Source organism: Bos indicus x Bos taurus, chromosome 4, assembly GCF_003369695.1.
Source record: "Bos indicus x Bos taurus breed Angus x Brahman F1 hybrid chromosome 4, Bos_hybrid_MaternalHap_v2.0, whole genome shotgun sequence".
NCBI classification, from domain to species: Eukaryota; Metazoa; Chordata; class Mammalia; order Artiodactyla; family Bovidae; genus Bos; species Bos indicus x Bos taurus.
In genome coordinates, this window is record NC_040079.1 from 12,899,385 (window position 1) to 12,923,048 (window position 23,664).

A 23,664-nucleotide genomic window follows, 5' to 3' on the forward strand; every position below is an offset into this window, starting at 1 on the left:
CAGCGGATGTCTGTCACTTCATACTCAGTACAAACATGTAAGTATCAGTGGTTTATGAATGCTCTCATTACATTGTTTACCATTTATTTAAACACCTAAATAAATGCCCACAACTTACTATATAAATTGCATAGTATTGAGAAATAAGGCACAACTGCAGTCATAATTTAATTACAGCTGCAAATTTAATTAACTAGTAAACTTGTTCTTCTCCTTCCTAGCACTTACCACAATTATACTTAATTAATTTTTGTAATTATTATTTAGTCTGTGTCTCTGATTAAATTATAAGAACCAAAGGAACAGAACTTTCACTTCTGTATTTCTGTTTCACAGACAGGTGTCTGATGTCTCGCACAGTTCGTGACACACAGCAGGGGCTTAGAGATACTGATTTAAACTTTATCCAGACTGCTGGGCACAAGAGCTATGTGAGGAGACTAGGCAGAGACCCAGACCTGAACCCCAGAGAAAACATAAGGAGCAAATGAGTTCAGACCTTTAGGCATCGACCCCTAGGCCCTCCTCTTAGTCTCAAGGGGCTTCTTTGGCCACCCACACTGGAGACTCTTTCCTTTCTTCCCTGCCTTCCACTTTCCTTCCCTCCTTTTTTGCTTTCCCACCTCCCTTCCCTAGTTTTTCTTTCTCTTTTACTTCCTTTTTTCTTTCCTATCACCCTTCCTCCCTTCTCTCCACCACCTTTTCCTCTATCTTTCCTTTTACACTGATCGTTTATATCCTATGTAACTGTAACTGTGTTGGATCCTAGATGTATAAGGACGAACAGAACAGGGACTTCATCCTTGAGTCCACCGTGAGAACTCAAATCTTTTCCCTCCCACCTCATGGCATTGTCCCCTCAGCACCTAGGTTAAGGAACCTGAGGGGAGGTGCCCCACTTCCAGCTCCAGTCCTGGCCCATGGCTTAATCCCAGACTCCTAAGGAGAGACCTTTACTTGCCCTTCCCTGCCTCTGCTCCTCCCTTGGCAGCCTGGCCCGCCTGCTCCATGGGGAGGGACAACCTGACCTGGGTGAGTGAGTTTGTCCTACTGGGCCTCTCCGGAGACCGGCAGACCCAGGCTGGGCTGTTTGTCCTGTTCGGGGCCGCCTATCTTCTGACCTTGCTGGGCAACGGGCTCATCCTCGTGCTGGTCTGGCTGGACCCCCGCCTCCAGCTGCCCATGTACTTCTTCCTCGGCAACCTCTCCGTAGTGGACATCTGCTACACCTCCAGCGGGGTTCCCCAGATGCTGGCGCACTTCCTCCTGGAGAAGAAGACCATCTCCTCCGCCCGATGTGGTACCCAGCACTTCTTCTCGCTGGCCCTTGGGGGCACCGAGTTCCTGCTGCTAGCCGCCATGGCCTATGATCGCTACGTGGCCGTCTGCGACCCCCTGCGCTACGCGGCCGTCATGGGGCCGCGGCTCTGCGCAGGCCTGGCAGGCGTCTCCTGGCTCGTGGGCCTGGCGAACGCGGCGGTGGAGACCGCGGTCACCGTGCGTCTGCCCACCTGTGGGCGCCACGTGCTGAACCACGTGGCCTGTGAGACGCTGGCGCTCGTCAGCTTGGCCTGCGTGGACGTCACCCTCAACCAGGCAGTTATACTGGCATCCAGCGTGGTGGTGCTTTTGGTGCCCTGCTGCCTGGTCGCGCTGTCCTACGCCCGCATCGTGGCCGCCGTCTTGCGGATCCGCTCCAGCGGGGGGCGCCGCAAAGCCTTCGGGACCTGCACCTCGCACCTCACCGTGGTCTCCATGTCTTACGGCATGGCCCTGGTTACCTACATGCAGCCCCGCTCCACCGCCTCCGCCGAGCAGGACAAGGTGGTGGTGCTCTTCTGCACGGTGGTGACCCCTATGTTGAATCCGCTCATCTACAGTCTGAGGAACAAGGAGATAAAGGCCGCTCTGACTCGGGTTCTGACGAGGAGCTCTGAATCAAAACGGTAGCCTGGGACCTTGTCATTCAAGAGCTTCGCTCTGAGGACGGTGGGCAGGGCAGCGCGCCTGCCGCCTACTGTGCGTGCATGTACGTGTGTGGGCATGTGAGTGCGTGTGTGTGTGTGTGTGTGTGTGTGTGTGTGTGTGAGCCGATGGGAGGGGCCACAATCCCGCACCATCGTTTGAAGTCACAGAGAAATGGAATTTTATCTTTGGGCTCTGTTTTTGGTCCCTGACTTAGTCTTTTAAAAATGTGAATTACAACCACTTAGAAATGCATACAGTCCACAGAAAATTATATGGAGGGAAAAAAAAAGATATACTGATATATATGAATTAGAAAGGAAGACTACATCGAAATCTTGGGCAGTGCACAGAATTTATGCCAAGAAAGTCTATTTCCTAAATTCTACAGCCACAAGTCTCAGCCTTTCTGAAATCAGTGGGGTAAAAAAGAGAGGAAAAGTTGTGACTTACAAGATTCACCATGCCCATGGGATCAAACAGGCCTTGGGCCAGAGGTAAAAGGGTCATCATGTGGTCACCAGCGGTCCCACTCAGCTCCAAGGGTGGGGAGTTCACAGGCGGACCTGGAGCCAAAGTTGCAGTAATTATCCGCACATCCATGAGGAACAGGGCTGGCTCTATGTGAGTCAGTGGATATCATGCCGCTCATTTTCCTTTCAAACTTGCCATGGTGGCAAGTGGCTGGCCAAAAAGTGAAAAGTTCATAACCGCAAACATCTCTCTACATAATCAGGTCTAAGGATATGCTCTTATGAAAACTGAAGGATGTATTCAGAACTCATGCTTGCCTAAGAATCGTGCACATACCATCCATCAGAGGTAAGTCAGGCTACTTAAGAAAGAAGGGATCACAACTCCCTGTTAGTGATCCTTTCACTCTACTGACACAAAAATTAATGATTGAGCTCGAAACATCCTAGAATACAAAGTGAGACCATGATATTTTATCCAGAAAAATGTTTAAAACTACTTTTAAAAATTAGAATGAAGCATCTCTTACCTAAATATTACAGCTCTCTGGTTTATCTTACCTACAAACAAAATATAAATTGAGAATAATTCAAACTGAGTTTGTTAAGAAAATATCAAAAAATTGAGGAGGAGGAAATGAAGTACCTTTGAAAATTCCTAGTAAAACAATTTTTCAAAATTGAGGTAAAATTCACATCTCATACAATTCAAGATTTTGACCATTTAAAGTGTACAATTCAGTGGCATTTAGTATATTCACAATGTCATGGAACCTCATGCTTACACAGTTCCATAACATCTTCATCACCCCCAAAAGGCACCTCATACCCTTTAAGCAGGACATCATGGGAAATGCTGAACTGGATGAAGCACAAGCTGGAATCAAGGTTGCAGGGAGAAGTATCAATAACCTCAGATATGCAGATGACACCACCCTTATGGCAGAAAGTGAAAAGGAACTAAACAGCCTTTTGATGAAAGTGAAAGAGGAGAGTGAAAAAGCTGGCTTAAAATTCAACATTCAAAAAACTAAGATCATGGCATCTGGTCCCATCACTTCATGGCAAATAGATGGGGAAACAATGGAAACAGTGACAGACTTTATTTTGGGGGGCTCCAAAATCACTGCAGATGGTGACTGCAGCCATGAAATTAAAAAACACTTGCTTCTTGGAAGAAAAACTGTGACCAACCTAGATAACATATTAAAAAGCAGAGACGTTACTTTGCCAACAAAGGTCTGTCTAGTCAAAGCTATGGTTTTTCCATTAGTCATGTATGGATGTGAGAGTTGGACCCTAAAGAAGGCTGAGTGCCGAAGAATTGATGCTTTTGAACTGTGGTGTTGAAGACTCTTGAGAGTCCCCTGGACCGCAAGGAGATCAAACCAGTCGATCCTAACGGAAATCAGTCCTGAATATTCTTTGGAAGGACTGATGCTGATGCTGAAGCTTCAATACTTTGGCCACCTGATGAAGAACTGACTCATTGGAAAAGACCCTGATGCTGGGAAAGACTGAAGGCAAGAGGAGAAGGGGATGACAGAGAATGAGATGATTGGATGGCATCACCGACTCAATGGACATGAATTTGAACAAGCTCCAGAAGTTTGTAATGGACAGGGAAGCCTAGCATGCTGCAGTCCATGGGGTCGAAAAGTCAGACACAAATGAACGACAACTGAGCGACTGAACTGAACTGATTCTTCCCTCCTTCCAGGCTCTTAAAGCCACAAGTCTGTATTCAGTCTTTATGGATTTGCCTGATCTGGACATTTCATATAAATGGAATCGTATAATATGTGATCTTTTGTGTCTGGCTTCTTTCACTTAGCATATTATTTTTGAAATCTATCCATATCGTCAAATGTAGCAGGGCCTCATTCCTTTTTATGTCTAAATAATGTTCCCTTGTATGGCAATAGCCACATTTTTTTTACTTATTCATCAGGTGATGGACATTTGGGTTTTTTCCTAACTTTGGGCTATTGTGAATAGTACTGCTATAAACTTTCATGTACAAGTTTTTGTTATTAATAGAAAAACTTGTTTTTAATTCTTTTGGGTACATACCCAGGAGTGGAACTGTTGGGTCATTTGGTAATTCTATATTTAACTTTTTGAGCAAATGCCAAACTGCTCTTCACCATAGCCGAACTGTTTTACATTCCCACTAGCAATAAATGAGAGTTCCAATGTCTCTGCTTTCTTGGCAACATTTATGTTCTGTTTGACTGTAGCCATCCCAGTGTGTGTGAAATGACATGATATTGTGTTTTTAATTTGCATGTCCCTAATGACTAAAGATGTTGAGCATCTTTTCATGTGTGTCTTGGCCATTTGTGTATGTTCTTTAGAGAAGTATCTAGCAAAACTTTCATTTTTAATTTTATTGAAGACCCCCCTTCACTTCCCTTCCTCTCACTCCTTGCTTTAGCCCCTCTCTGCTGCCCTCTCCCCCTAAGACCATGGCCACCAGCCTCCATCCTCCTCTTAATCGCCTCCCTGGTCCTTTCCCCTACCATGTATGTGTGTGCCAAGTCGGTTTTGTCATGTCCAACTCTTTAAGAGCCCATGGATTATAGCCCACCAGGCTCTTCTGTCCATGGGATTCTCCAGGAAAGAATACTGGAGTAAGTTGCCATGCCCTCCTCCAGAGGATCTTCCTAGCCCAGGGACTGAACCCATATCTCCTGCTGTGGCAGGCAGGTTCTTTACCACTAATGCTAACGCCACCTAAGGAAGCCCCTTTCCCCACCACTCCCACTCCCATCTGAGGCACTGAGCCCTATCCTCTGGGAAAAATTTGTTAACTCTCTTTTTCAGACTCTTCTCATTTTTATATTATCAATTTCTCCCCTCAGATCAACATATTATCTTTTCCTTTCTATATTCCTTCTCAAAGGTCTCTCCCCCAACCAAAGCCTTCACACTTAGACATCTGCCTGCCCTTTACGTGCTGTCTGTGATTTCTACAGCAAAGAAACCTCAGGAGTTTTTCCTGAAAGAACAAACCGAAAGCACTTTTACTTTGGTATATTTTCTTTTACCCTTATCACAGGTCTATGGAAGCAGCTTTGAGCAGTGTGATATTCTACTACACTTTCAAACATAACCTGCCTACAAAAATGATCATCAAATAGTTGAATGAGAAAATTTTGTGGATGAGGTTTGATAAAAACCCATTAAAAGTTGGAAGCGGTCAACTGATTTTGGTTCTATACTTGTTGAGCTATAATTCTTCATCAAATTATGATATAGTTGGGAAAGCAATCTACTGACACCTTCTAATCCTAATAATTACAGAGACATTACTTTGCCAACAAAGGTCCATCTAGACAAGGCTATGGTTTTTCCAGTGGTCATGTACGGATGTGAGAGTTGGACTGTGAAGAAAGCTGAGTGCCAAAGAATTGATGCTTTTGAACTGTGGTGCTGGAGAAGACTCTTGAGAGTCCCTTGGACTGAAAGGAGATCCAACCAGTCCATCCTAAAGGAGATCAGTCCTGGGTGTTCATTAGAAGGACTGATGCTAAAGCTGAAACTCCAGTACTTCGGCCACCTCATGTGAAGAGTTGACTCATTGGAAAAGACTCTGATGCTGGGAGGGTTTGGGGGCAGGAGGAGAAGGGGACGACAGAGGATGAGATGGCTGGATGGCATCACCGCCTCAATGGGCATGAATTTGGGTAAACTCCGGGAGTTGGTGATGGACAGGGAGGCCTGGCGTGCTGCGATTCATGGGATTGCAAAAAGTCAGACATGACTGAGTGACTGAACTGAACTGAATCCTAATAATTAAAACATATCTTTTGTAAATAAAACTTAGTTTCTATTGTCCACAGTTGTAGTGCATACATGTAGTTTATCCAAAGAAGATACCAATTCATGAGATTATAAATTAGAAAAGAAGGGAAAGTGTACAAAATATTTTCCTATTTCCTATTTTCCATTTCCTGCTCCTATTCCATTATTTGAGCTTTAGGATTTTTTTTTTCAGCCCTTTAAAGTCTTTTTGGCCCTTCTGAGTCTTTAAAGAGAAACTCAATGTATTTAAAGGACACTTATTATCAGGAGGCAAAAACTCTATTATCCTTCAAGAGACCCTTCTGATTAGAGTCATTCTTGAGCTGGTATCACAGAGTGAACTCTGTGAAAACATCAACAGTAAAGTTCTACACTGAGCTCCTAGATAAGACAATGAAATTGTAAGAAATTACAATTCATCTTAAAATTGATGAAATTTTAAGAAACCACTTCTCAATGAGTAAATGATGTTCATTCATTCAGTCAGTCCACCAGCTCTATATGCCAGTCTCTGTTCAAACCAGAAAGGGCACAATAAAAAGAAGAAAATACTCTCTCTATCCTTTAAGCAGTTTGTTTGTTAGAAGTCACAAAAGGGGAGTGAAAGAGCTGGGCTTAGTGGAGGCGGTTTTCCAATTCTATCTCCTGGCTTCAGAGAAAGTTGAGAGTCCAGGTATGTGGGCTCCATCCTTCTATTTCACTATGGGGTGGATGTTCCCCTTTTATAGATAGAGTGGGAAGAGGTCAGTTGGTACTTGGCAAACTGGACCACCATTCCACTGATCTGGCCAAACTACACTTCAGTCTGTTTTCCTGCATTCAGTTAAGTCATGTCCAATTGTTTGTGACCCCATGGACTGCAGCACGCCAGGCTTCCCTGTCCATCACAAACTCCCAGAGCTTGCTCAAACTCATGTCCATCAAGTTGGTGATGCCATCCAATCATCTTATCCTCTGTCGTCCCCTTCGCCTACCTTCAATCTTTCCCAGGATCAGGGTCTTTTCCAAGGAGTCAGTTCTTCACATCAGGTGGCCAAAGTATTGGAGCTTCAGCACCAGTCCTCTTTCAATGAATATCGAGGACTGATTTCTTTTAGGATGGACTGGTTGGATCTCCTTGAAGTCCAAGGGACTCTCAAGAGTCTTCTCCAACACCACAGTTCAAAAGCATCAGTTCTTCACCACTCAGCTTTCTTTATGGTCCAAGTCTCACATACATATATGACCACTGGAAAAACCATAGCCTTGACTAGATGGATTTTTGTTGGCAAAGTAATGTCTCTGCTTTTTAAATGCTGTCTAGGTTGGTCATAGCTTTTCTTCCAAGGAGCAAGCATCTTTTAATTTCATGGCTGCAGTCACCATCTGCAGTAATTTTGGAGTCCTTTATGGCAGTTCAAAGTTTCCATCTGACTCCCCAGGAGCAGCATCCAAACAGCACATCTTTTCTGACACCCCCTTCCCTATAAATCAAACCTGTCCCACATTTCATTCTATGGTGATGCTGCTCCCCAGTAGTGGCTGTGACACACTCTTGATGCTCCAGATGGTAGCATATGTGATGTAACAGGAAGAACGTGGGATTGTGGTCATCAGATTTCAGATTCAGTTCCAGTTTTGCTCCCAACTGGCAGAACAATCCTGAGAAAATCACTTCTGTTTTCTGAGCCTCAGCTTCTTCACTTGTAACCATCGAGGTTGAGATGTGATCCTAAAATTTCCTCCTAGCTTGCGTTCTTTTTTGTGACTCTCACTGTGCATTTTACTTTCTTCAGTGGTGAGAATTTCAGGTGCTCTTCTCGGCACTCATGAACCACATTTGGGGACCATAGCTTGGTTACTTACTGCACTGATTAAAGAAATAGGCTCTGTGGAAAGCCAGGGCTGGGTATTGTGCCAAAGCCAGTTTCTATTTTTGGCATTTTCTACAATGACACTTTCCAGCCACAAAAGGACTGAAAGAAGGAAGTGGGTAGGTTCCAACTCAATAGGAAAGACAGAGGATAGCATAAAGCTGCTCTGCCCTCTTCACCCACTTCCAGCCAGAGACCCATCTTCAAACCCTGTTAGAAAGACTTGGGTTGAATTGTTTTCATTTCCATTTCATTAGATTCTATGGCCCATCCCGCATATCTTTACTACAAATCCTTTTTATTTAGATAATGCTCTGAAGTTATGAGCATTATCTAAATGCTCTGGAGCACCACTGGAACAAGGGTGAGGAGATACCCCACGCCTGCCATGTGGTGCTGGAGCAGCACCTGCACTGTGCTGGAGTGACTAAGGAGATATCCCACGCCCAAGGGCAAAGGAGAAGCCCCAGCAAGATGGTAGGAGGGGCAAACACGTTTAGAATCAAAGCCCATACCTGCCAGAGATGCTCAAAGGGCTCAAACAAAACTTGTGTGCACACCAGGACCCAGAGACCCCACAGAGATTGAAACAGAACTGAGTTTGTGTGTCTCCTGTGGCGGTATGGGTCAGCAGTGGACTGCCGTGGGGTCAGGGGCTCTGGATGCAGCAGACCTCAGTATGGCATAAGTCCTCTTGGAGGATGTCACCATTAACCCACCATAGAGCTGCCAGAACGTACACAGGACTGGGAACAGACTCTGGGAGGGTACAAACAGGACACTGTATGCACCAGGACCCAGGAGAAAGGAGCAGTGACCCCACAAGAGACTGACCCAGACTTGCCGTGAGTGTCCAGGAGTCTCTGGCAGAGGCATGGGCCATTGGTGGCCTGCTGCAGGGTTGGGGGCACTGAGTCAGGCAGTGCACACATGGGACCTCTTGAAGGAGTTATCTGCATTACCTCCACCAGAGTTTGGCCTCAGGTCAAATGACAGTGAATCACAATAAACTGTGGAAAATTCTGAAAGAGATGGGAATACCAGACCACCTGATCTGCCTCTTGAGAAACATATATGCAGGTCAGGAAGCAACAGTTAGAACTGGATATGGAACAACAGACTGGTTCCAAATAGGAAAAGGAGTACGTCAAGGCTGTATATTGTCACCCTGCTTATTTAACGTATATGCAGAGTACATCATGAGAAACGCTGGGCTGGAAGAAGCACAAGCTGGAATCAAGATTGCTGGGAGAAATATCAGTAACCTCAGATATGCAGATGACACCACCCTTATGGCAGAAAGTGAAGAGGAACTCAAAAGCCTCTTGATGAAAGTGAAAGTGGAGAGTGAAAAAGTTGGCTTAAAGCTCAACATTCAGAAAACGAAGATCATGGCATCTGGTCCCATCACTTCATGGGAAATAGATAGGGAAACAGTGGAAACAGTGTCAGACTTTATTTTTGGGGGCTCCAAAATCACTGCAGATGGTGATTACAGCCATGAAATTAAAAGACGCTTACTCCTTGGAAGAAAAGTTATGACCAACCTAGATAGCATATTCAAAAGCAGAGATATTATTTTGCCAACAAAGGTCCATCTAGTCAAGGCTATGGTTTTTCCCGTGGTCATGTATGGATGTGACAGTTGGACTGTGAAGAAAGCTGAGTGCTGAAGAATTGATGCTTTTGAACTGTGGTGTTGGAGAAGACTCTTGAGAATCCCTTGGACTGCAAGGAGATCCAACCAGTCCATTCTAAAGGAGATCAGTCCTGGGTGTTCATTAGAAGGACTGATGCTAAAGCTGAAACTCCAGTACTTTTGCCACCTCATGTGAAGAGTTGACTCATTGGAAAAGACCTTGATGCTGGGAGGGATTGGGGGCAGGAGGAGAAGGGGACGACAGAGGATGAGATGGTGGATGGCATCACTGACTCAATGGACATGGGTTTGGGTGAACTCCAGGAGTTGGTGATGGACAGGGAGGCCTGGCGTGCTGCGATTCATGGGGTCGCAAAGAGTTGGACACGACTGACAGACTGAACTGAACTGAACTGAGACAGCATATTAAAAATCAGAGGCATTACTTTGCCAACAAAAGTCCATTTAGTCAAGGCTATGGTTTTTTAGTCATGTATGGATGTGAGAGTTGGACCATAAAGAAGGCTGAGCACTGAAGAATTGATGCTTTTGCATTGTGATGTTGGAGAAGACTCTTGAGAGTCCCTTGGACTGCAAGGATATCCAAACAGTCCATCCTAAAGGAAATCAGTCTTCAATATTCATTGGAAGGACTTATGCTGAAGCTGAAGCTCCAATCAATACTTTGGCCACCTGATGTGAAGACCTGACTCCTTGGAAAAGACCTTGATGCAGGGAAAGATTGAAGGTGGGAGGAGAAGGGGACAACAGAGGATGAGATGGTTGGATGTCATCTCTGACTCGACGGACATGAGTTTGAGTAAACTCTGGGAGTTGGTGATGGACAGGGAGGCCTGGCATGCTGTACTTCATGCGATCGCAAAGAGTTGGACATGACTTAGCGACTGAACTGAACTGAAGTTATGAAGAGCTTTCTCACATATCATCTCATTTGACACTAACTAGTTCTTCCATGGAGCTAAGATATTCTTGGAGAAGGCAATGGCACCCCACTCCAGTACTCTTGCCTGGAAAATCCCATGGACGGAGGAGCCTGGTAAGCTGCAGTCCAGGGGGTCGCTAAGAGTCAGACACAACTGAACGACTTCACTTTCACTTTTTGCTTTCATGCATTGGAGAAGGAAATGGCAACCCACTCCAGTGTTCTTGCCTGGAGAATCCCAGGGACGGGGGAGCCTGGTGGGCTGCCGTCTATGGGGTCACACAGAATCGGACACGACTGAAGTGACTTAGCAAAAATAAAAAGATATTCTAAAACATTTGTTTTGGGTCAGACCTTAAAAGGTTAAGGGCTTCCTGGCGCTCAGATAGTAAAGAATCCTCATGCAATGCAAGAGACCCAGATTCCATCCCTGTGTTGGGAAGATCCCCTGGGGAAGTGAATGGCTACCCACTCCAGTATTCTTGCCTGGAGAATCCCATGGACAGAGGAGTCCATGGGGTCACAAAGAGTCAGATATGACTGAGTGACTAACACTTTCACTTTAGAAGGCTAAAGCTAAGGGGAGACCCAGCACACAAAAGGCAAGATGTCCAGGATCACCTTTTAACTGATTCAGTGGGATTTGAGGCAAATCATTTTAACTCCCTTGGCCTCAACTTTTCAAACAAAGAATGAGAAGTTTAGGTCAAAGATTTTTCCTCCTCAAAAACTCTTCTGGGTTTTTATCTCAAAAAACTACATCCTGAATTTTCGTAAATTAAGGTTAAAAGTTCCCACTAAAGCAGTGATTCTCAAACATGTAATTAAAGTTTTACACTTTAGTTACCAGGAAACAGTAAAGTTACTAACACATGAATGTCTGGTTTTACCCTCCTGAGATCCTGTCTTAATTACTTCAGAGTGTGGTCTGGGCTTCTGGAGTTCTCAAAGCACCCCAGTGATTCTAAGGTATAGCTGATGTGGAAAGCACTGCTCTGGTTCCTACCATGGGTCCTGTGGGATCTTCATAGGCAAACCCTTTAATCTTGAGTTTTTTCCTTCCCTCTCAAACTTCCCCTCTTCAGTTCAGTCACTCAGTCATGTCCAACTCTTTGCAACCCCATGGACTGCAGCACTCCAGGCTTCCCTGTCCATCACCAACTCCCGGAGCTTACTCAAACTCATTTCCATCGAGTGGGTGATGCCATCCAACCATTTCTTCCTCTGTCATCCCCGTCTCCTCCCGCTTTCAATCTTTCCCTTCATCAGGGTCTTTGCCAAAGAGTCAGTTCCTCACATCAGGTGGCCAAAGTATTGGAGTTTCAGCTTCAGCATCAGTCCTTCCAATGAATATTCAGGACTGATCTCCTTTAGGATGGACTGGTTTGATCTCCTTGCAGTCCAAGGGACTCCCAAGCATCTTCTCCAATACCACAGTTCAAAAGCATCAATTCTTCGGCATTAAGCTTTCTTTATAGTCCAGCTCTCACATCCATACATGACCACTGGAAAAAGCATAGCTTTGACTAGATAGACCTTTGTCTTTTTAACCTCTTTGATAGAGGTTAAAGACCAGCAAAGTAAACAGGGAGGTGTTCCAAGGGCAAACATGTCTTTGCTATGACAGAAGGATTTACACATAACAAAGCTCCAAGGGCTTTACAGGCACTCCCTTACTGACTTCATCAGTGGGCACCGTCAGTTTCCAAATGTTATTGCAAGTAAGTGGTGTGTGCATTCATCCTTTATTAATCACTTAGTTTAACATTCAAATGAGTGCCAGAGTTTCACCAAGGAAATAGCATAATCACAAAAAATTGGGACATAATTATAGTTGCTATAATGTTCTACAGTGAGGCCTTGATCTTATCATCCTAGGACTAAGCCTATTTAATCAGTACATTGAGAACCAAATGAGGGATTTTTTTTTTTTCCTGTCACTGACCCAGCCTGGATTACAGGAGAAGCCGGAAAACCACTGGCTCCAGAATGAGTAATAAGGACAAGGGAGAGTTTCAGAACTCAAGTCTTGTGTTTTGGGATCAGATAGTAATCCTCAACACTAGCACTTGAAAACTGTTTTATTCATTTCCCCAACACAAAGTTTTTTATTGTGAAACATTCATTAGAAATCTTTGTATGCAAAGAAAAGTCAGGAAATGTCCCTGACTTCAAGAAGCTCAGAGTCTAATGGAGAAAACATACAAGTACTTGCAGTCTTACTTAAAGTCCTTTGTTCAGACCCAGACTGTGAATTCTGATTCTGGACTCTTTAAGCCACCACCTCCTCAGGTAGCCTGACCTGCCTGCTCCATGGGGAGGGACAACCTGACCTGGGTGAGTGAGTTTGTCCTACTGGGCCTCTCCAGGGACCGGCAGACCCAGGCTGGGCTGTTTGTCCTGTTTGGGGCCACCTATCTGCTGACCTTGCTGGGCAACGGGCTCATCCTCGTACTGGTCCGGCTGGACTCCCACCTCCAGCTGCCCATGTACTTCTTCCTTGGCAACCTCTCTATAGTGGACATCTGCTACCCCTCCAGCGGGGTTCCCCAGATGCTGGCGCACTTCCTCCTGGAGAAGAAGACCATCTCCTCTGCCCGTTGTGGTACCCAGCACTTCTTCTCCCTGGCCCTGTGGGGGGGGTTCAGTTCAGTTGCTCAGTCATGTCCGACTCTTTGCGACCCCATGAATCACAGCATGCCAGGCCTTCCTGTCCATCACCAACTCCCAGAGTCCACCCAAACCTATGTCCATTGAGTTCATGATGCCATCCAACCATCTCATCCTCTGTCGTCTCCTTCTCCTCCTGCCCTCAGTCTTTCCCAGCATCATATAGACTATATAGTGAAGTCGCTCAGTCATGTCCGACTCTTTGTGACCCCGTGGACTGTAGCCTACCAGGCTCCTCTGTCCATGGGATTTTCCAGGCAATAGTCCTGGAGTGGATTGCCATTTCCTTCTACAGGGGATCTTCCCAACCCAGGGATCGAACCCAGGTCTCCCACACTGTAGACAGACGCTTTACCATCTGAGCCACCAGGGAAGTCCTAGCATCAGGGTCTTTTCAAATGAGTCAGCTCTTCGCATCAGGTGGCCAAAGTATTGGAGTTTCAGTTTCAACATCAGTCCTTCCAATGAACACCCAGGACTCAGGGACTAAGTTCTCACTGCTGACAGTGATGGTCTATGAACACTATGTGGTCACCCCGCTGCACTGCGGAGCAGCAATCAGTCCAAGGCTGGCAGTGGTCTCTTGGCTTGTGGGCCTGGCTAATTCTGTAGTGGAGATGGCAGTCACCATGCACTTGCCCGCCTGTGGGCACTGTGTCCTGAACCATGTGGCCTGTGTGGGTGTTGCAGTGTTCCCTCCTAGTGTTGAGAGAATCACGGGGCCCTGGACACCAGGCAGGACTTGGAGAGAAATACCAATCAGTAAACAGACTTTTGTCAAGCTCCACTGTGTTCAATACACCATGCCAGGTGCTGTAGGAGACACACCCAATCTAATATGAAGTCCTTCCCCATAACCTGGGGATTATATGAAAAGATAAAAGGTAAATACCGAAAAGAAATTGCAACATAATTCAGTAATGGCAAAGTACAGTTAGGCAATATTTGGTTAGCTGCCAAATATGAGATAGACATTAAAGCCCATGGAATTCACAAAATTCCCTTATGAAGGAAAAAAAAATATAGCTGGTTTGCAAAAGAATGATGGGGAAGGAAAAATTAAAATGGCCATAGAAAATGATAGAACTTGGACAGATGAGAGAGTAGAGAGAGAGTTCATTCTTGGCTCAAAGGGAAATGATGCAATCCAGGTGAGGAGATAGAAAACACCAAGGTCTGTCTGGGAAAGAGTGAACAAACCAGTTTGGATAGAGCAAAGGTTTCATTTTGGGGAGTCAGTGAAGAGGAGGTAAGGCTGGAAAGTGGGGGTGGTGTGCATAGTAGGGCTTTGAAAACAAGGCCATGGAATTTGCATTAGAGGCAATAGCAAGACAGCACAGTTTTTGAAGTCAGGAATAGCACACCTAATATATAATATTCTAGAAATTATCGTCTTCTTCTCCACCAAGCATGTTAGACTAATTGAGACAAACTATTTTCTTCTTTTAGTCCAGCAAACTCTCTATTTCATGCTTCACTAGTGGGAGTAAGTGAATCAGCTGTTTATAATTCAACTTCCTTTATTTAGGGCAGACTATAAGATAAGGTTGAAAGACCAAGAGAATTGGGAAGCTAGGGGACACAGACCAAAAGTTATTTACAATAAAGAGAAATGTTAGAAATAAAAATGAATGATCAGGTCCTGAAGTTGATAATTGAACAGAGGTTATAATGATAGATAAAGCACCTTCTATTTTCCTTTTTTTAATGGAGAGGATAACCATGCCATCTGAGTAACAGCTGAAGATCAAGCAAAAATAAACAGAGCTTACTTGGTGTTTTATTTAAGTGTTAGCTCTGATGACAACCCTGTTTTTCTGTCTTGGGGTTAGACAACAATCCCCTGGTTAGGTAGGTCCTGCCCCAGTTCGGAGGGATTTGGAGTTTGTTTTTCTAATGTCGGTTCACAAAATGAGTCTGACTCTCACCAAGGCACTAGCCCAGGAAAGCCTTCAATTTCTTTTTTCATGGAGAATAAATCAGTGCATGAACCCCATGAAAACAAAATTCAGGGTCCAAAATGGAAGCCAGATTAAGAGAATATTTCTGGAATCACTTAGAGACAAGGGAGATAACAAACATAACATCTGTCTGGACCCACCTGGAAACTTCCAAGAGAGGGTCCCCTGACTTCAGGACCTCCTGCTCATTGGACACAAACCCAGTGTCTTCTACTGAGAACAAAATCTCCTCCATAGCATTCTCCGCTTTACACACTCAAGACCAGGAACACCGCTAGAGAGCAGGGCTTCTTAGTCCGGAACTCACTGACAGGTTTGGGGGTCTATGAGCCCCCAGAATTGTGGGCTAGAGTGGTGTCTCATCCCTTTTTTATCATTTCCTGAGGAAGCCCTGCTAGTGCGTGCCTCTTCCCAGCCACCCACCCCCCACCAGCTCTATGCCCGAGTCCTCCTGCTGCACACTCACAGGACACCATGGTCTCCCATCCTCACACTGTCCCAGTTTGTCATGACATGCTCCCCTGAATGACTAGACACTATTCCCAACTCCCCACAGGACTGAAAATTCCATGGGGTAGAAGCTTAATCTGTGATACTAACTACTTTATCCCCAGCTCAGGGTGTTGTCTACAGGTAAGCACTCAAAAAATATTTGTTAACTGATACATTCTCAAAGAATCTGTGGCCACCACAAAAGGTTAACAAATGCCAATTTATGTATTGAGTTTTAACATGTTTTTAAATTTTGGAAAATATGTTTTATAAAAGCTTCAGTAGTAAGCTGTGATTTTTGCCACTGAGTGATAAGACGGGGGCGGTTAGACAAGCTTCCCTGACATTATAGAATTGGACTTGCGTGCATGCTAAGTCACTTTAGTTGTGTCCAACTCTTTGCAACCCCATGCACTGTAGTCCACCAGGCACCTCTGTCTGTGGGATTTTCTAGGCAAAAATACTAGAGTGCGTTTCCATTTCCTTCTCCAGGGGATCTTCCTGGCCCAGGGATTGAACTCATGTCTCTTATGTCTCCTGCATTGGTAGGTGGGTTCTTAACCACTATTGTCACCTGGGAAGTCCATGGAATCCAGTTCATTTCAGTTGAGTCGCTCAGTCGTGTCTGACTCTTTGCGACCCCATGAATCGCAGCATGCCAGGCCTCCCTGTCCATCACCAACTCCCAGAGTTCACTCAGACTCACGTCCATCGAGTCAGTGATGCCATCCAGCCATCTCATCCTCTGTCGTCCCCTTCTCCTCCTGCCCCCAATCCCTCCCAGCATCAGAGTCTTTTCCAATGAGTCAACTCTTCACATGAAGTGGCCAAAGTACTGGAGTTTCAGCTTTAGCATCATTCCTTCCAAAGAAATCCCAGGGCTGATCTCCTTCAGAATGAACTGGTTGGATCTCCTTGCAGTCCAAGGGACTCTCAAGAGTCTTCTCCAACATCACAGTTCAAAAGCATCAATTCTTCAGCGCTCAGCTTTCTTCACAGTCCAACTCTCACATCCATATGTGACCACTGGAAAAACCATAGCCTTGACTAGACAAACCTTTGTTGGCAAAGTAATGTCTGCTTTTGAATATGCTATCTAGGTTGGTCATAACTTTTCTTCCAAGGAGTAAACGTATTTTAATTTCATGGATGCAATCACCATCTGCAGTGATTTTGGAGCCCAAAAAAATAAAGTCTGACACTGTTTCCACTGTTTCCCCATGTATTTCCCATGAAGTGATGGGACCAGATGCCATGATCTTCATTTTCTGAATGTTGAGCTTTAAGCCAACTTTTTCCAACTTATCATTAAAAAAAAATTGCCCCAAAAGAACATGTGATCATGGGTCCACCAATCTGATTTCCCACTGATCTAACATGATTTCTAACACTTTTTTTTTAGTCTTTTCAATTTTCAATATAACAGCGTAGCACAGCAACCTTACAAAATAAAATATAAAGTCTAAGGGTAACAGCTATTGTATAGTAACACTCATTATTCCATTATAATCTCATCCTTTCTCCTTTATTTCTTCAAAGGAAAAAAATAGAGAAAAAATAACTTCTAGTTCTTTTCTTACTTCCTCAGCTGATGTCAAAATGCTACTTAAGTAAATTATTCTCTTAGTCACACCCTCTAGTGAACTTGCAGTGGTCTTCTCCAGCATCAGACTTCCTTCTCAGTGATTTCTTATCCACCACAAGTGGCTTTTCTTTATCTCAGTCTCACTTAGCATATTTGCACTGCTTGGCAATTCAAAAAATTGAAAAAAAAGAGTCAGAGAAAGAGAAAGAAAGCCTGGTCTTTCCTGGTGGCCAGAAAACTCCTTGTCACTCCTTGTTTCCTCTACTATTTTCATACTGATGAAGATACAGAAAATAATTTTTAAAAATAACATTAACTATGCATTATTATAATACTACTAACAAATTATGATGAATACTGTTAATATGTCATACACATATATTACACATTAAATCTTTGCAATTATTCTAAAATTAGTTTTTATTGCTCAGTCACTAAGACATGTCCAATTCTTTGCAATCTCATGTACTGCAGCATGCCAGGCCTTACTGTCCATTGCCAACTCCTGTAGGGGTTTGCTCAAACTCATGTCCATTGAGTCGGTGATGCCATCCAACCATCTCATCCTCTGTTGTCCCCTTTTCCTCCTGCCCTCAATCTTTCCCAGCATCAGGGTCTTTTCAAATGAGTCAGCTCTTCGCATCAGGTGGCCAAAGTACTGGAGTTTCACCTTCAACATCAGTCCTTCCAATGAACACCCAGGACTGATTTCCTTTAGGATGAACTGGTTGGATCTCCTTACAGTCCAAGGGACTCTCAAGAGTCTTCTCCAACACCACAGTTCAAAAGCATCAATTCTCCAGTGCTCAGCTTTCTTTATAGTCCAACTCTCACACCCATAGATGACTACTGGAAAAACCATAGCCTTGACTAGTCGGACCTTTGTTGACAAAGTAATATTTCTGCTTTTTAATATGCTGTCTATGTTGGTCATAACTTTCCTTCCAAGGAGTAAGCATCTTTTAATTTCATGGCTGCAGTCACCATCTGCAGTGATTTTGGAGCCCCCCAAAATAAAGTCTGACTCTGTTTCCACTGTTTCTCCATCTATTTGCCATGAAGTGATGGGACTGGATGCCATGATCTTTGTTTTCTGAATGTTGAGTTTTAAACCAACTTTTTCACTCTCCTCTTTCACTTTCATCAAGAGGCTCTTTCGTTTTTCTTCACTTTCTGCCATAAGGGTGGTGTCATCTGCATATCTGAGGTTATTGATATTTCTCCCGGCAATCTTTGTTCCAGCTTGTGCTTCCTCCAACCCAGCATTTCTCATGATGTACTCTGCATATAAGTTAAATAAGCAGGGTGGCAATATAGAGCCTTGACATACTCCTTTTCCTATTTGGAACCAGTCTGTTGTTCCATATCCAGTTCTAACTGTTGCTTCCTGACCTGCATATAGGTTTCTCAAGAGGCAGGTCAGGTGGTCCAGTATTCCCATCTCTTTCAGAATTTTCCACAGTTGATTGTGATCCACACAGTCAAAGGCTTTGGCATAGTCAATAAAGCAGAAATAGATGTTTTTCTGGAACTCTCTTGCTTTTTCCATGATCCAGCGGATGTTGGCAATTTGATCTCTGGTTCCTCTGCCTTTTCTAAAACCAGCTTGAACATCTGGAAGTTCACGGTTCATATATTGCTGAAGCCTGGCTTGGAGAATTTTGAGCATTACTTTACTAGCGTGTGAGATGAGTGCAATTGTGTGGTAGTTTGAGCATTCTTTGGCATTTCCTTTCTGAATGCAGGGTAAAAAAATTAGTGGAAACTGTTAACAGTTTTGATATTGTACTATAGCTGCATAAGATGTCATCACTGGAGAAAGCTGGCTGAATAGTACATAGGATTCTACTCTTTTTGTAACTTTCTGTGAATCTATAATTATTTCAAAATAAAGATGCTTTTAAAAATTAACATTAGAACCAAGAATAAAGTAACATAAAAACATTGAGGGTGGGGCAGTGTTTGCCATTCACATCAAATAATAGAGCTAATTTTGCTAAGATATAAAGAGTTCTTACAAACCAATAAGAAAAAAGCTAGGACTTCCCTGGTGGTCCCGTGGTTAACAGTCCACCTATAATGCAGGGGACATGAGTTCAATCCCTGGTCTGGGAAGATTCCACATGCTGTGGGGCAACTAAACCCATACAACTACTGAAGCCTGCCATGCCCTAGGACCTGTGCTAAGCAACAAGAGAAGCCATTCTGACGAGAAGACCACACACAGCAATGAAATCCAGTCCAGCCAAAAAGAAAGAAGAAGAAAAAAGCCAAAATCCAAATTCAAAATTAAACAAAGATATAGGCTTTCCACAGAGAATAAAAACAAATGGCTCTACACATATAAAATAATGATAAACCTTACTCAGAATAAGTCTTGCAAATTACAACTACACTAATATGCCACCTTTTACTGATTGGCCAAAAAAAATGAAAAGAGTAAAAATAAGCACACTCATAAATTGCTAGTGAGGCAGCAAATTGATCGAAACCTATAGACAGCAACACATCCAAATTAGAAATGCACACACCATTTGACCCAGTAACTCCATTTCATGGGCTTTATTCTATAGTTAATTTGTACAGGTGCAAGAGACAGTCAACACTGCACCATTGCTATCAATATTATAACAGCAAAAGACAGGAAGCAACTATAACTGACCACAAACAGGTAACATTTTTAAAAATGGTGGTACATCTAAAAAAGGGAGGAAATGTATGTGTGTGCATTTGTGTACATCTCCAAGATTCATGTTAAATTTTGTTAAAAATTTAAAATTTAAAAATTGTTAAACAGCAGCAGTGAGGTATAGAGAAGCGTGAATCATCTACAACCATCTGTGTAAAGGCCACAGGTGATAGGTAGCAACTCAGATGGCTAGTTGGTTGCGAAGAGTCAGACGTGACTGAGCGACTAAGCACAGCACCCGGAATACAGTAGTTTGTAAGTAACTTAGTTGAAAGGTTTGTTAGGTATTCGGGGCTTTCTGTCATAGAATAAAATATTTTTATAAGGACAGACTTGAAACTGTTAAGAATACCTCAGAAGGGGAAAGTAGGAGATTTTTTTTATATATACTCTTCAGTACTTTTTGAATTTTTAACAATGTAAACATATTACCTATTAAAAAATAGTTAAACCTAAAGTGTAGGATAATTTGCCCAAAGATTTTAGTTCATGAGTGTACATCCACTCAGCAGCATATACCCTGATCAGTAAGGAAATTATTTTTACTCTCAGAGGAAATTAAAATTTCTATAAGGAATCCAGTTGCAGGTTAGTCTCTGAAATAGACACATTGATATTTTAGCAAAAATTTTTTATATTCTGCCTTAGAGGCACCTAACTCTAATTAAAATGTTTTTCCAAAATTATCTCTTGAAACTTCTGCATAGTAATTGAAACAAACTGTTTTAAACAAATAGTTACACATAAGATTTAATGGGGTGATTCTTAAAAAAAAAAAGTTAAACAGTTTTGAACACAAACTAAGTGAAATTCTTTATATTTTTTTCAGAACAAAAAGTACATGTTTATTTAATTCATGTATTTAATTCACATGTGACTTTGAGACATTTGCTTTAGGAAAAAGTTTGAGACAATCTGAAAAAGAAGAAAAATCACAACATGTGATTCCAAAGGAAGAATAAACATGGGAAAGGTCTGGCTGTCACTTAGAGAAAATCAAAACCAGAACAACAGAAATATTAAGGAGAATATGTGTTGTGAAGAAACCTAGTAGTTTTACTAAAGTTAAAATCGAAGTATCCAAGTTTGATAAGAGAAAAAGAGTCTCAAAGAAAGAAGGACCATTAGGTCTCCCAGCCCAGGCCACTGTTCACCGCAATTACTGTCCTTTGGGGCTCACATAGTGACCATTACATTATCCTCAGGAAGGTCACTGCTTCCCCAGCCACATACTAGTTCAGTAACAGACACGATTTTTCTTAATTTCCCAGCAGACAACTGAGATAAGATAGTGCAGTTAAGGGGCTTCCCTGGTGGCTCAGCGGTAAGGAATCCACCTGCCAATGCAGGAAACACGGTTTTGATTCCTGGTCTGGGAGGATCCCACGTGAGAAGCCCATGTACTACAACTAGAGAAAAGCCCGTGCAGCAACAGAGATCCAGCACAGCCAAAAATACAGAAATAAATAAGATTACTTTTTTAAAGACAGTGCAGTTAAGACTTTTTAACCAAAGGCTTCCACATAACAGAGGGGATACAAAGAGAGAGTAACACAGAATTTTTATATTCTGACCTTCTGGATGATGCTGGCTCTCTGGGACCTCTAGGGCCACATTTTAACAGTGTTCCAGGAAGAAATTATACTCAAAGAGTTCCCAGATTTTACTCCCCTCCTCTCCTTCCCAAAGGAGAAAGCCCACAATATGATCCAACAGATATTGAGGACATTGTCATATATTTGGACTGTGGCTCTGTCATCCTCACCTGAGCCTCTTCTGATGGATTGGTTAAGGGGATCACACCACCTCAACCACCTAGAAGCCCCTGGCCAACAGAATCAGCTGCCCAAATGCCCCCCGAAGCCTGAGGTTGCCAAGGATGAGGATAAAGGGATGGATGGATGTGCACGAGTAGGTTAAAATTTGCCATGGCCAGTACCAGTCACTCTCTGAGGAGCAGAACCCTTCACCATCGATGATCAGGGACATGAAAGACAGAGTATAAAGAACAAGGAAGGAGACTAGTGACTTCAGAGCTCTGGTGTGAGCCTGGCCACTGGGGTCCTGCAGGCTGTGAGCACTGTGCTGCATCCTCCATGCGTGTCTCCTCAGAGAGTCAATCAACAGAGCAATCGAGACCAGAAAAACAGAGCCAGGAATTGAAAAGGTGATCAGTTTCAGGGGCAGGAAATAGTACATTTCCAGAATCCTGTTCCACTGATAGTAGGTCATATTCCCGAAAGGTTTTCTAGTGAAGGACTCTTTATACAAAGCGTGGTTCCCCCCAAAAAACAGTAGGGTGACAATGAAGGAGGTGAGGAGAGAGCCCAGCAAAAGCCAGGGCACTGACCTGGGGAACCTCCACTTTAGCCAGAGGAAGCCAGGGTGGGTGAAGTTAGCAACCTTCATGCAGAAGAGGACGCTGAGCCAGGAGCCAAACCAGGCGGTGACAGAGTTGAGGAAGTCCCAGGGTAGACCAAAGAACTGCCGGGCGGGACCACTGCAGTAGTCAACCAGATGCAGGAAATAGTAGAAGTTATTCCCCATTCCAACCCACTGCAGGCAGAAGCGGGAGAGTCCCAAGCTAAAGAGAATCAGGTTAGAGGGGAGCAGCCTCCCACGTCGCACCCATTCTCTGCTCAGCACCAGCACAATGAAGCCATTGGCCAGGAGGCCCAGGATACACAGCAGGACAAAGAGCAGCATGAAGAGGACTGTGAATGCTGGATGCATCTTGGCCCGTCCTCCGGTCACCACCCCAGGCCTTGGTCCCTGGCCTCCTGCCTCCTCCATCCACAGTCCCTGTTTCAGGGAATGTGAGAAGAATCCCTCTTTTCTGGGGATGTGAGAAGAAAGCTCAGGCTCTGCATCTGAGCCAGAGCTCCCTTAGAAGGAGGATGCTCAGGCTTCAGAGGAAGGTGATCTCAGCTCAGTGAGGATGCAAATTTCCCCCCGGGCTCAGTTACCATCAGGCCCACCGACTCCCCCCATTTGCCTTCTCTGGTTTTGCCTGCACGTGGCCATGGTTAGTGTCAACGTGCAGGGTTGTTCAGGGTGTCTGTGACTGAGTTCTGAAGGAGGGAATTTTCATGTACTGAGGTATGGGGAAGTCATTCTGGCTTATCCATGATTTGGCTTGAAATTTACACCAACTAGAACGGCCTGTTGTAGGGCCTGTCAGACATGCATGGTATACCTACTTAAAGCATTAAAAAAAAAAAAAGAGTGCATTTACCAGATTGTCTAGAATGTCCACTTTGAAGATAGGAATAAAGACCCTGCCCCCTTCCTAGGATGCCAGTGTTAGTTACTTGTTTAAAAATGAGGGTCCCTTCCCAGGAACCAAGGACATGCTGACTCACTGTGTACATGCTAATCTTCCTCTTCTGAAAGTTTGAAGGAATGTACCCCTGTTGTATTTGATGTTTGTTCTCTGTTCTGATAAGATAAAAACTGTGATTCAGGCATCTAAAATGGAGCTGGGTAGCCACCGTGGATGGGGTTTCAAACACATTCTTGCTTCGCCAAGAACTTGAATTTTATGAACTATATCAAATTCAAAGGACACCAACAGTGGTTTTCAAAAC

General features: G+C 43.9%; 3 protein-coding genes across 3 annotated transcripts; 2 read left to right on the forward strand and 1 right to left on the reverse strand.

Annotated features, from left to right (window-relative positions):
- Positions 1-1,008: 1,008 nt before the first annotated feature.
- Positions 1,009-1,950, forward strand: LOC113891799 (olfactory receptor 2F1-like). The gene has a single exon (XM_027540282.1). The coding sequence runs from the start codon at positions 1,009-1,011 to the stop codon at positions 1,948-1,950; it is 942 nt and encodes a 313-aa protein (XP_027396083.1).
- An 11,043-nt stretch (positions 1,951-12,993) lies between these two features.
- LOC113891800 (olfactory receptor 2F1-like) lies at positions 12,994-14,192 on the forward strand. Its single transcript, XM_027540283.1, has 2 exons — positions 12,994-13,327; positions 13,834-14,192. The coding sequence occupies exons 1-2, from the start codon at positions 12,994-12,996 to the stop codon at positions 14,190-14,192; spliced, it is 693 nt and encodes a 230-aa protein (XP_027396084.1).
- Positions 14,193-21,892: 7,700 nt separating this feature from the next.
- LOC113891832 (taste receptor type 2 member 41-like) lies at positions 21,893-22,810 on the reverse strand. The gene has a single exon (XM_027540311.1). It carries the CDS (start codon positions 22,808-22,810, stop codon positions 21,893-21,895), a length of 918 nt encoding a protein of 305 aa, XP_027396112.1.
- Between the last annotated feature and the right edge of the window lie 854 nt (positions 22,811-23,664).